General features: G+C 41.9%; 1 protein-coding gene and 1 pseudogene across 1 annotated transcript; both read left to right on the forward strand.

Annotated features, from left to right (window-relative positions):
• Positions 1-6,869: 6,869 nt before the first annotated feature.
• Positions 6,870-7,890, forward strand: LOC120225792 (protein FAM220A-like). Its single transcript, XM_039223975.1, is given in 2 exon segments — positions 6,870-7,146; positions 7,149-7,890. Coding segments are annotated over 2 exon segments (750 nt in total). The 5' UTR covers positions 6,870-7,059; the 3' UTR covers positions 7,812-7,890.
• A 2,994-nt stretch (positions 7,891-10,884) lies between these two features.
• Positions 10,885-11,864, forward strand: LOC120225789 (annotated as a pseudogene).
• The last annotated feature ends 1,117 nt before the right edge of the window (positions 11,865-12,981 follow it).

The following is a 12,981-nucleotide window of genomic DNA, read 5'->3' on the forward strand; positions in this document are numbered from 1 at the left end:
GTACCACTTATACAAAAGCAACTTTATAAGACAGAAAAACTCAATACAAAATATTTCCAAGGAACACACTGAAATCACAGAAGTGAAGTTTATATATATACCACCTAAGAAAGTACAGTGAAAACTGAATAACTAGCAGATGATATATTATAGATAACAGTCTTTTTTCCCTTCCTCTCTTCCCACCTTTCTCCCTTCTCCTCTCTTCCTCCCTTTCCCCCTCCTTCCATGAAAGACTCTTTTTTTCTTTTTTTTACAAATAGTTTATTGTCAAGTTGGTTTCCATATAACACCTGGTGCTCCTCCTCACAAGTGCCCTCCTCCATGCCCATCTCCCCCCTCCCCTCTCACACCCATGAGTCCTCAGTTTGTTCTCAGCATTCAAGAGTCTCTCATGGTTTGCCTCTCTCCCTTTCCCCCACCATTTTTCCCCTTCTTCTCCCCCTTGTTCCTTTGTCAAGTTCCTCCCAATCCTCCTATACGTGCAAACATATGATATTTGTCCTTTTCTGCCTGACTTATTTCGCTCAGCATAACACCCTCAAGGTCCATCCATGTTGCTACACATGGCCAGATTTCATTGTTTCTCATTGCCATGTAGTATTCCATGGTATAGATAAACCACATCTTCTTGATCCATTCGTCCGTTGATGGACACTTAGGCTCTTTCTATGTTTGAGCTATTGTGGAGAGTGCTGCTGTGAACATTGGGGTACATGTGCTCCTATGCCTCAGCACTCCTGTATCCCTTGGGTAAATTCCTAGCAGTGCTATTGCTGGGTCATAGGGGAGTTCTATTGTTAGTTTCCTGAGGAACCTCCACACTGTTTTCCAGAGAGGCTGCACCAGTTTACATTCCCACCAACAGTGTAGGAGGGTGCCCGTTTCTCCACAACCTCGCCAGCATCTAGAGTCCTCTGATTTGCTCATTTTAGCCACTCTGACTGGCGTGAGGTGGTATCTCAGTGTGGTTTTGATTTGTATTTCCCTGATGAGGAGGGATGCTGAGCATCGTTTCATGTGTCTGTTGGCCATCTGGATGTCCTCTTTGGAGAAGTGTCTGTTCATATCTTCTGCCCATTTCTTCACTGGGTTGTTTGTTTTTCGGCTGTGGAGTTTGGTGAGTTCCTTATAGATTTTGGATATTAACCCTTTGTCTGATATGTCATTTGCAACTATCTTTTCCCATTCCGTTGGCTGCCTATTAGTTTTCTGGGTTGTTTCCTTGGCTGTGCAGAAGCTTTTAATCTTGATGAGGTCCCAATCATTTATTTTTGCTCTTGATTCCCTTGCTTTTGGGGATGTGTCAAGTAAGAAGTTGCTGCGGTGGAGGTCAAGGAGGTTGTTTCCTGCTTTCTCCTCTAGGGTGTTGATAGTTTCCTGTCTCACGTTCAGGTCCTTTATCCATGTTGAGTTTATTTTTGTGCATGGTGTGAGAAAATGATCTAGTTTCATTCTTCTGCATGTTGCTGTCCAGTTCTCCCAACACCATCTGTTAAAAAGGCTGTCTTTTTTCCATTGGATATTGGTTCCTGCTTTGTCAAAGATTAGTTGGCTGTACACCTTTGGGTCCGATTCTGAGTTCTCAATTCTATTCCATTGGTCTATGTGTCTATTTTTGTGTCAATACCGTACTGTCTTGATGATGACAGCTTTGTAGTAGAGGCTAAAGTCTGGGATGGTGATACCTCCCATTTTGGTTTTATTTTTCAGTATTACTTTGGCTATTCGGGGTCTTTTGTGATTCCATCAAAATTTGAAGATAGTTTGTTCTAGTTTTGAGAAGTATGCTTTTGCAATTTTGATTGGAATTGCATTGAATGTGTAGATAGCTTTGGGTAGTAATGACATTTTAACTATATTTATTCTTCCTATCCATGAGCATGGAATGTTTTTCCATTTCTTTGTATCTACTTCAATTGCCTTCATAAGTTTTCTATGGTTTTCATCATACAGATCTCTTGTATCCTTGGTTAGGTTTATTCCTAGGTATTTTATGGTTTTTTGTGCAATTGTGAATGGGATCAGTTTCTTGATTTCTCTTTCTGTTGCTTCATTATTGGTGCATAAAAATGCAACCGATTTCTGGATGTTGATTTTGTACCCTGCAACTTGGCTGAATTCTTGGATCAGTTCTAGTAGGATCAAACCATGAAAGACTCTTGAATGCTGAGAACAAACTGAGGACTGATGGATGTCGGCGGGGGGGCGTAGGGGGAAGATGGGCATGGAGGAGGGCACTGTGGGGATGAGCACTGGGTGCTATATGGAAACCAACCTGACAATAAACTATTTGTAAACACACACACACACACAGGAAAAGGCTTGTATTATATAAAGAAAAAACTTAATATAAAAAATGTATTAATGTGGAATGGGGTTCCTGGGTGGTTCAGTTGGTTAAGCATCCCACTCTTGATTTTTCTGAGGTTATGATCTCACGGTTTGTGAGTTCAAGCCCTGTATGGAGCCTGGTTGAGATTCTTCCTCTCCCTCTCTGCCCCTCCCTTGCTCATGCTCTCGCCCCCTCTCAAAAGAAATAAAACTTAAAAAAAAAAAAAAAAGAATTAGTGTGGGATGTCCCAGCACAGCTCTTAGCACAGACATTCACTCAATAGATTGTTGCCATTATTACTATTATTAATGCTATTATTACTATTATTAATACTACTATTAGCCAGAGTCTTTCTTCTTTCTTCTTATTTTGAAACGGGATTCACGCCATTTCACTTTTCGAACTTTACTGTTTTGCCTCTCTGGGGATGCCTGAGAGAAGAGAAGGAACACTCCAAGGATTGCTAAGCATCACCTGCATTTAGCAGAGGCATGCACACAGACTAGGGTCTGGGGCCTGGTAGATTAGATGCAAAGGTAGCAAAAAACAGAAGAAATATTCTGTAGAAGAGAATTACGTGATCATGCAGGAATCAAATGCAGATGACAGGTTAGGAGAAACTTGTTCATTAACAAGTGTAAAATTGGAAGTCTTTCACCTGATGTTTTATTTCAAACTGCCTGATGTAAAATCTTGCATTGCAAGGCACTGATGGCTTCTGACCATGGCCTAGACCTGACTTTAGTTAGCCGGTACTTGACCTTCCCCAGCCCTTTTTTCCCACCACCAGGTATCTAGTCTGAATCCTATTTCTTTTATTTTATGATAACCAGTTCTAGTTTAGCTGTCAGGTATTTGGGTTAAAATTTGTACCTGGGACTTGTTTTTACCAGGTATGGTAAGGCGCACAGACATGGAGATGACTATTATGAAAGAAGAAGTTGATGGGGCACTTGGGTGGCTCAGTTAAACGTCTGACTTTGGCTCAGGTTATGATCTCACAGTTAGTTTGAGCCCCATGTCAGGCTCTGTGCTGACAGCTTGGAGTCTGGAGCCTGCTTCAGAGTCTGTGTTTCGCTCTCTCTCTTCCCCTTCCCTGCTTGCTCTCTCTCTCTCTCTCTCTCTCTCTCAAAAATAAATGAATAAACTTTAAAAGAAAAGTTGATACTCCTAGATCTCTGGAATTAGGAGGCATGGTACTTCATGGCACCCAAGTCACATGGGAAAGGACCAGGGCCAGGCAGGGGCAAAGAGGCATGAGAGGGGAGAGCATGGCCTGGAGCCTTTAGTGTTTTCTTTTTTTTTTTTTTTTTTAGTGAAGAAATGGGTGACATAATGAAGGTCTTCTGAGTAAGTTTAGGATTGGCTAGTTTGAATAATTTTGTCCAGCTGAAGACGATAAGGGTTGTTCCTAGTTGTTGGATACCTGGCTCTGGGGTGATTTAGGGCAGGGTAAATATTGGCTTGGGCTGTGATATGTTTTAGAGGAGGCAGTTGGGTATGTGGGCTTTTGTAATGGCTGTGTATAAAAGGTGTGCTAGAAGGGATTAATTTGCTATCTCTAAGAATTAGCTAAGGAGGCACAATCTCTCCAGGATCAAAGCGCCAAAGGTCAGAGCATCAAGAATACAAAAAATAAGAAAATATAGTTAATACAGTAAAGATAACAGCTAGTAGGCCCTTCTGTATAATAGCCTAACACTACATTATAATGTGTCTGTCATGCAACTCACTTTATCTAATCACATAGGCATTTTATCATCCCACATCATCACAAGAAGGGAGAGCACAGTACAATAAGATATTTTGAGAGATAAAAACCATATTCGTGTACTTTTTATTATAGTATATTGTTATAATTGTTATATTACCTTATTAGCTTTTGCTGTTAATCTCTTCCTGAGAATTAATAGGAAAAAATTAATAGGAAAAAAATATAATACATATAGGACTCAGACTATCTTCAGTTTCAGTCATCCACTGAGGTCTTGGCACATATCTCCCATGGATAAGAGGGGAATACTGTATTCTAGATTGTTCACATAAATGGAATCACAATATGTGACATTCTGTGTTTGGCTTCTTTCAGTTACCAAAATATTTTCAAGTTTCATTCATATTCTAGCATGTATCAGAACTTGATTACTTTTCATGGATGAATAACATTCCATTGTATTGTTATCTCATATTTTATTTCATCAGTTGATAGACATTTGGGTTGTTTCTACTTTTTGACTATTATGAATAGTATTGCTATTAAAATTTGTGTATAAATTTTTTTAACACTTGGCATTTTTTTATTAAAAAAATTTTTGATGGGCATGGAGGAGGGCACATGTGGGGATGAGCACCGGGTGTTATATGGAAACCAACTTGACAATAAACTATTTGTAAAAAAAAAAAAAAAAAAAAATTAATGTTTATTTTTGAGAGACAGGGAAGGGGAAGAGAGAGAGGGAGACATAGAGTCTGAAGCAGGCTCCAGGCTCTGATCTGTCAGCACAGACCCTGACAGGGGGCTTGAACTCATGAACTGTGAGGTCATGACCTGAGCTGTAGTCCAATGCTTTACCAACTGAGCCACCCAGGCACCCAGAGCATCTGGCTTTAATTCTTTTTTTTTAAAGTTTATTTATTTATAAAGAGACAGAGCCAGTGGGGGAGGGGCAGAGAGATGGAGAGAGAGACTCCCAAGTAGGATCTGTCAGGGTTAGAGCCTGATGTGGGGCTTCAACTCACAAACTGTGAGATCATGTTGAGCCAAAAACAAGAGTAGGAAGTTTAACCAACTGAGTCACCCAGGCACACCCTGGCTTCAATTCTAATGATACTTCTTTTAAAAATAAGATTTTATTGGAACAAAGCCATATCCATTCATTTATTCACTGTTGCTATGGTGGCTTTCATGCTGTGACGATAGAATTGCCCTTAACAGAAAACATTTGCCAACTCCAGTTTGAACCACTCCACTAAGCTGCTGAGAACATGGGTTAAGATACATCATTTTCTGAGATTATTAAAACCCCTTTCCATATTCCCTTGCTCTAAGTGCAGTGCACAGCTTTGCTCTAAGCCTATGCCTCAGGTAAGGAAGGGGGCTCTGACAGACTGCAAAGTTTGGGAGTGAGGTTTGCAAAGGGGCATTCAGAAGTAAAGAGGGATCTTGTTTCTTTACCAATGTTCCTTATCCTCAGCACCCATCACAGTTCCCCCAGAATTGGAGGTGTAGCCTGGAATGACCTATCCCAGGACTGGTGATCTCAGAACCGATCATTATCATCATCATCATCATTGTCATTATCATCATTTCCTGCTAAAAAGACACCCAGCATCTTTAGTGACTTCAAATGGAGATTATGCAAGTGGCTCCAACAGCAAGATTGGAGTCTTATTTTATTTTATTTTAATATTTATTTTTACCCCAGCATACAGAGCTTATCTGACTTTAATAATTTTTTTTTTTGTCACACATGTCTGCAAATGTTTGTTTATCATTGTTTTCTTTCAGTATATTTTCATAGAGCAGCAAGGGGCATAAATGGAGTTAATTAGTATAAAAAATGTAGGGGTAGCTTGTTAAAATCATGTTAAAAGCTGATTGCTGTTCATCGCCTCCCCCTCCTACAATATTTAATCTTGATTGCTCCATAGTTCTGTTTATGACTGTCCAGAACAAGATGATTTTCTCGTACTTTTCATAATAGCAAATGATCACATAGAATGTCAGCCAAAAGGCTTATTTGTTTAGGGTTCTCTTCTTCTTTTAATAGGTGTGCACAACTCCCATTAACGTTAATGTGAAGTACAAACGAGCACCGATGAAAAATAGACTCCTTTATCTCATTCCTTTTCCTGGATAATGAGGTTTAGATTTGTTAACAGATCAGAGCAAAAGTCCAGTGGAAAAAAATGTCAGCTTAACTTTTAAAGAAATTGATATGCTAAAAAGAATTTTCACAGGTTTTAAAGTGGAAGATGCACATTAATAAACTTCTGGGACCCTTGGGTGGCCGTCTGTTGAACCTCCGACCTCAGCTCAGGTCATGATCTCACGGTTCCTGGGCTTGAGCCCCACATCCGGCCCTGCGCTGACAGCTTGGAGCCTGGAGATACTTCAGATTCTGTGTCTACCTCTCTCTCTGGACCTCCCTGCTCACACTGTGTCTCTCTCTCAAAAGTAAATAACACTAAAAAATTAAAAAATAAATAAATAAATAAACTTTATTAGCATTTAAGGTGAAATATAATCATTTAAAATGCTGGATTAGGCCGCCCGCCCGCCCCCGGCCTCGCCGCCGCTTCCTTCGCTCCCTCAGCGCGCCGAGCGCGGCCCAGCGGCCGGGGCGGAGGCCCAGGGGCGACGCGGCGCCGAGCGGGCGGGCGGGCTTCGGAGAGCCGGGCGGCCGGGGTCCGCGGCCGGTAGGTGCGCGGCGGGCGGGCGGCGGGCGCCGGTCTATATGGCGGCGGCTCTGTCGGGCCTGGCTGTCCGCCTCTCGCGCTCGGCCGGCGCCCGCTCCTATGGGTCTTCTGCAAGGGGCTGACCCTCACGCTGCTCATCTTCTTCGACCTGGCCTGGAGGCTGCGCATCAACTTCCCCTACCTCTACATGGTGGCTTCCATGATGCTCAAAGTCCGCCTGCAGGTTCATATTGAGATCCATTGAAGGCCTTCTGCTGACTGACAAACGCGTGTCATCGGGCTCACCACACCAGGGAACACGCAGCATGAGGGACAGAGTGGGGGCTCTGGGCACCCGCCTCGGGAAGGTGAAGGGGACAGGAGAGGACTCAGACAGGCTGCTGTGTGGACTTGGAAAGGAGCACGGGGTGAGACCTCTTGCCCTTCCTCCTGGATGCGTACGCCTGCGGTTGATGCAGATGGAAATTCGCAAAATGAGGAGTTATCGACGGAAGTGAAAAACGCTCTGAAGGATGTCAGCCTCTCGCTTCACAACAGCGACAAAGCGCTTCCATGTTGGGAAGAGTCATTAAGAAGAAGTTCAGCTTGCACAGCAGCCCAGAGCAAGACTGTGGCTCTGTCCTGGGCCCCTGCAGGAGAGCGGTGTGCCGGGGTGTCCTGTGGTGAGGGGGGAGCACTGGAGGGAGCCTGGCCCGGAGGACGGTGCCGCATAGGAGAGCCGTGTGGGTCGGGACTACCGTGCCTTCAGAAACGGTCACAAGTGGGGATTTCTGAGGAGGAACCGCCAAGTGCTCTTCTAGACGGGCAAGGCTCTGAGTCGGAACTGTCTTGCCCGCGCTTCGTCCTGTCTACACTGCTGCACGCGCACCCGGAAGTATTCCTGAACGATGAGACAGAATGTGTTTTCTTTGGCCGCTCAAAGCCTGCGTTTTCCTAGCAAACAGAATACAAGAAAATGCTTTCACGTGTGAAAAGTACCTCAGCCGATCTGCAGATCACCCTGGGGTTACTGGCTCTCCCAGCTTTGGGAGTAGCAAATCCGTTACACCATAGTTAAGGTACAAGCAGAACAATAAAAATAGTGAGATTAATTTTAAAAGCGGTTTTAGAATGATTTCTTTCACCCTGAGTCTGGAGGCCTGATACCAGGGCAGCCGCGAAGTTCTCGCCTCAGTCGATGTGATCAGAACTAAAGGAAGTGGACTTGGAACTCCTGGGAAGTTGGTTGATGTGGGAGAATTTTGAGCATGCTTTAAATTGTGCTCGAAAGATACTCAGTATTGGGCTACGGCCTTAAGGACGGTCACGTACCCTGTATCAATATCGGATTAGAACGTGAAGATGTAACAAAATACTTTATGGATCTTCAGCGCTCATTGCCAAGGGCTCCTGTCCCAGACACTGTCTCCTCGGGCCATCTGCCCCTCTGCTGGAAGTGGCCGTTGGTACAAGTCAGCCCCTCCGTAGTTGACTGTTAGCTGTCCCCGTTTGCGCATTCTGTAGAATAATTTTGGTCTGTAGCACAATTTGATTCCTTTCCTCACGTCCCCTCTCCTTCCACTTGAAACGCAGTTTAAATGGAGGCCCTGCAGTGAAAGTTGCAATATTAAATGTACTTTTAGCATAATCCTTTTTCGAACTGGGAGCCCCACCTGTGTCGCCTGAAATAAAAGCAAGCTTAGGACTTCTGTGCTGCAGCTCAGCTAGGGAGAGACGGACCTAGCCTTTCCCTTACAGGAAGGTTCCAGTTCTTAGGAGTGGAGGCATATGCTAACGTTTTTTTTCCCTGAGGTAACGCCTCGGGGTTGTTGATAACTTTGATAAAGGTCACTTCAGAGAGTGTGGAGTTTTTAAGGAGTCCCAAAGTGAGACCTCACTGCTTTCGCGGCTCTCGATTGCCTATATCGGTCTGTGTGCTAAATTACTATGCTGTGTGCTGTTTCAGTGTTTTGGGAAAGTGAAAACTTCAAACTTGTTACTTAGCATAATAAATGCTAATATTTAAAAAAATAAAATAAAATGCTGGATTAATAAAATGCAAAGGATTCCCTAATGGACCTATTTGCTTGCATTAAATAACTAATAAAACATATTCTGACATGTAAGACATGGCATTTTGCACAAATCAGCAGGATTGTTGGCTGATGGAAGGGAGGAGTTGGTAAGAGAATGGGATCTTTGGATGCCACAGGATTCCTGGCAGTGCCTCCTACAGAATTAGGAATATAAAGATGGGTGGATGGCAGTTTAGACTTTAGCTATGTTGTAGCTGAGGTTGAGGCAAGGCCACTATGCAGAAATGATCAACAGTTAGCCGGAGAAGCAAAATTGGATTGTCTCCAAAATCCTGTTGGGAAAATCATAATGACCAGGAAGTCACCAAAGTGAGCCAGAATCCTTGTCACCAGACATGTTTTAGCATCATTATGCTTTCTTTTTTATCTGCTTTTGTGCAATAAAACAATTCCTCTGATAATATTTATATAAATACTCTAAAATTAGCTGACTGTGTGCAGCATGGATAAGGTGTGGATTGTCTGCTGAATAAATGAAAAGAGAATGCACATGGTGGTGGGAGCCAGGGACCTCCCAAATGTCTGCTCCCAACCGGGTTCCTGACTGAGGTCAAGCAGGCATTTTGAACTTTCAGAATCTCAGTTATCTATAAATTGAGTGGATGGGAAAATGTCTTCTAAGATTCCTAAGAACTTGAAAATCCATGAATTTAAGCCTCCACTTTTACGGCCAAAAAGCCTGGCATATTGTCCAGCATGTAGAGCTCATTTGAAATACCTGTTAATTGGGGTGCCTGGGTGGCTCAGTTGGTTAAGCATCTGACTTCAGCTCAGGTCATGATCTCATGGTTTGTGGGTTCAAGCCCCGTGTCAGGCTCTGTGCTGACAGCCAGCTCACAGCCTGGAGCCTGCTTCAGATTCTGTGTTTCCCTCTCTCTCCGACCCTCCCCTGCTCACACTGTCTCTCTCTCTCTCAGAAATAAATAAAACATTTTTAAAAATTTTAATGAAATACCTGTTAATTAAACAAAAAGAAAATAAACATAAGTTGAGATTTCAAATTTGAGTAAAATATCACAAGTCAAGGAAAATCTTATTTTTATCTTTATAATTATAAATGAAGTATGATTGCATTTCTTTTAATGAGGTTTCTTTCACTGTTGAAACCTCTCTCTCTCTCTCTCTCTCTCTCTCTCGCCACATAATGACAGATGAAAGGTTAATGTTAGTCAGCAAAAAATAAATAATCTAACAGTGGGCAACAACAAATGGGCAAAGGACAGAATAGGCAGCTCTTAGAAGAAATTCAGAGATTAAATAAATATTTAAATATCCAACCAACCTCAATATTAAAGAAATACAAAGTAAAATAATGCTAAAATATTTTTAGGTATTTGATGATAAGGACATTGATGACACCATTTCCCCATTGATGTGGGGAAAGAGAAACTTTACTTTTTTGGTGGGAGCCTGACTTAAAAAGCATGTACCATAATTTTCATTCATTTTTAGGAAATAATTTGCTTTAATTTTCTAATGAGCAAAAGATTGGTGTAAAGATTTACTGGTGTAAAAGATTAAAATAGCGAGAATGTGTTTAATGATGAATGTTTCTCTTTACCACCATTTCTTCTCACCTTGCTTCCACCTCACTCTTCTTGCTAGATGTAACCACACTAACAATTTGTTGTGCATTTTTCTATTGCTTTTCTATCATATGCATGCAAATGTATGTGCATATATTTATATATGATATGCTTACTGAGTGGACTCCGACTGCTTGTACAGATCTTCAATTTGCTTTTGTCACTTAAACAGATATATTTATCTTTTTCTCCACATACACTTACACAATGATGGCATTCCTTTTAATAGTTGCATAGTTTGCCTTGGTATGGCTATAGTGAGTCTCAGTGGAGGAAGACATCTTGCCTCCTAGGGTACCTATGACAATGTCTACAGACATTTTGGTGGAGGGAACGGGTGCTACTGCCAAATAGTGGGAGAAGTTAAACACTCTGGTAAACACCTTTCAATTCCAGGACAGAATCCTGCTGCAAAGAATATTGAGGTCAAAAGTCAATGGTGCCGCTTCCACTTTCTTCCTTCCCCAAGATGGCAACAGCTGAAGACATGTTACTGCTACTGTGGCTCCCTATGCTGTTTGAAACCAGCAAGCAGCTTCTGGACGAAGTAGTAGTGACTGAACCTACCAGTTCCTGGATAATTCAACATAAGGTATTCAGGGTATAGACCTCCTTAAGAAGGTTGCTGAAATGTTCAGCCTAAATGAAGACTTGGAAGAGATTGCTTCCTCCAACCTTAAGTACCTGATGGTCTCAGCCTTTCAAGGAGTGCTTGCCATGAAACAAGTCAATCCCACCAAGCGTGTAGATCATTTGCAGTGGGCTCAAGAACACTTTTTTAAACTACTTAACTCAGTGCCAATATTATCACGTGGCAGAGTTTGAGCTACCCCAAACCAACTCAACTGATAATAATACTACTAGTTCCTCCATGGCCTGTCCTAGCCTCGTTGCTGTGGCATCTAAAAGACAGGCTAAAATAGAGAGATACAAGCAGAAGAAGGAGGTGGAACATAGGTTGTCTGCTCTGAAATCTGTTGTGGAAAGTGGTCAAAGAGATGATAAGTGTGTTCATGAATGTTATCTCCTTCACCTTTGAAGGTGGATCTGTATCAGCTTAGAAGACATTGAGAACATTGACCAGGAGATGATGATCTTGAGAGAAAAAGACTCCTCAAAAGAGGCGTCAACTTCTTACTCATCTCATAAGTTCTCACTCGGAACATGGCCCAAGCCAAAGTATTTGGAGCTGGTTATCCAAGTCTGGCATTTATGATGGTGAATGACTGGTATGATCAGCATCAGAAATATGGAGATTTACCAGATCAGGGTGTAGTGAAGACAACACCAGAGCTCAAAAGAGCAGCTCAGCAACAGGAAGATCAAGAACAAAAGAAGGAGGAGGAGGGGGAGAAGGAGAAGAAGAAAACCCTCCACAGAGCTCCGGAGTGGGATGACTGGAAGGACACACATCCCAGAGGCTATGGCAACCGACAGAACATGGGTTAGTCTTACCACAACAAGATGGGACTACAGGGACTCACATCTGCCCAGCCAAGGAAAGCCAAGCAGTCTTCCCCTACCTGGGCTCCTGCTTCAGCTGTGTAAAATGAAGATGCTTAATCTTGTTTTGTGTTCAATAAAGTGTCAAACAAGTAAGTGTGTATTTGTACTCTAGGTGATCAGCCAGCAATCTTGTTTTGGCATTATCATCCTCATCATGGCTATTCCAATTTCATAAGTGGAAAGAAAAAAGTACCTGAGAAATGGCTCTGTATAATCAATGGCTATATGAATTCTCTTAAAAAATAATAAAAGTCCCTTTATTAAAAAAAAAAAGTAAATAGTGCTGAGGTCAGAAAATTCTGGGCTATAACATGAAATTTTCCTTATTTCTAGTTATTTGGATTTTGTTAATCAGTCTTACATCTTTATGCACACTGTACATGTCAGTGGTAGATCCAGACTTTGTGAGTACTTTAGCATATATAATTGGTCTTTATGAATATGATTATGAAATTAAAAATATAAAGCTGCTGTGGTTTAGGCAAGTGAGTAGCCCTTAAGCTTCCCTGTAAATAGTTTCTGGTTCAATTAGTTTTGTAACAGAGATTCCTAGAGGTGGAGCTGTTAGGTCAATGAGTATGGCCCCTATCATATATCGAATGTTTTTGTCCTCCCCACAAAATTCATATGTTGAAATCTAAGCTCCAATGTGATGATATTTGGATGTGGGGTGTGATTAAGTCAAGAGAGTGATTAGGTCATGAAGGTCATTCACTAATCTCCTGAATGAAATTAATTTCTTTGTAAAAGAGACCCCCCAAAAACTTCTTTACTCCCTCTGCCATGTGAAGAAACATGTTTACATGAGAAGGTCATCTATGAACCATGACGTGGGCTCTCATCATACAGTAGAATCTGACCTTGCTTGTACCCTAAACTTGGACTTCCAGCCTCTAGAACAATGATAAATAAATTTCTGCTGTTTATAAGCAACCCAGACTGTCATATTTTTGTTATAGTAGCCACACTGATGAAAACAGCCTTCCAGAAAACTACTGAAACTTAATCTTTTAATCTCGTAATGAAAAAAAAAATGTTTTTTCAGAAGGCATTTTGTTGA

Source organism: Hyaena hyaena, unplaced genomic scaffold, assembly GCF_003009895.1.
Source record: "Hyaena hyaena isolate Hyena2069 unplaced genomic scaffold, ASM300989v1 scaffold_1520, whole genome shotgun sequence".
In the NCBI taxonomy this organism is placed as follows: domain Eukaryota; kingdom Metazoa; phylum Chordata; class Mammalia; order Carnivora; family Hyaenidae; genus Hyaena; species Hyaena hyaena.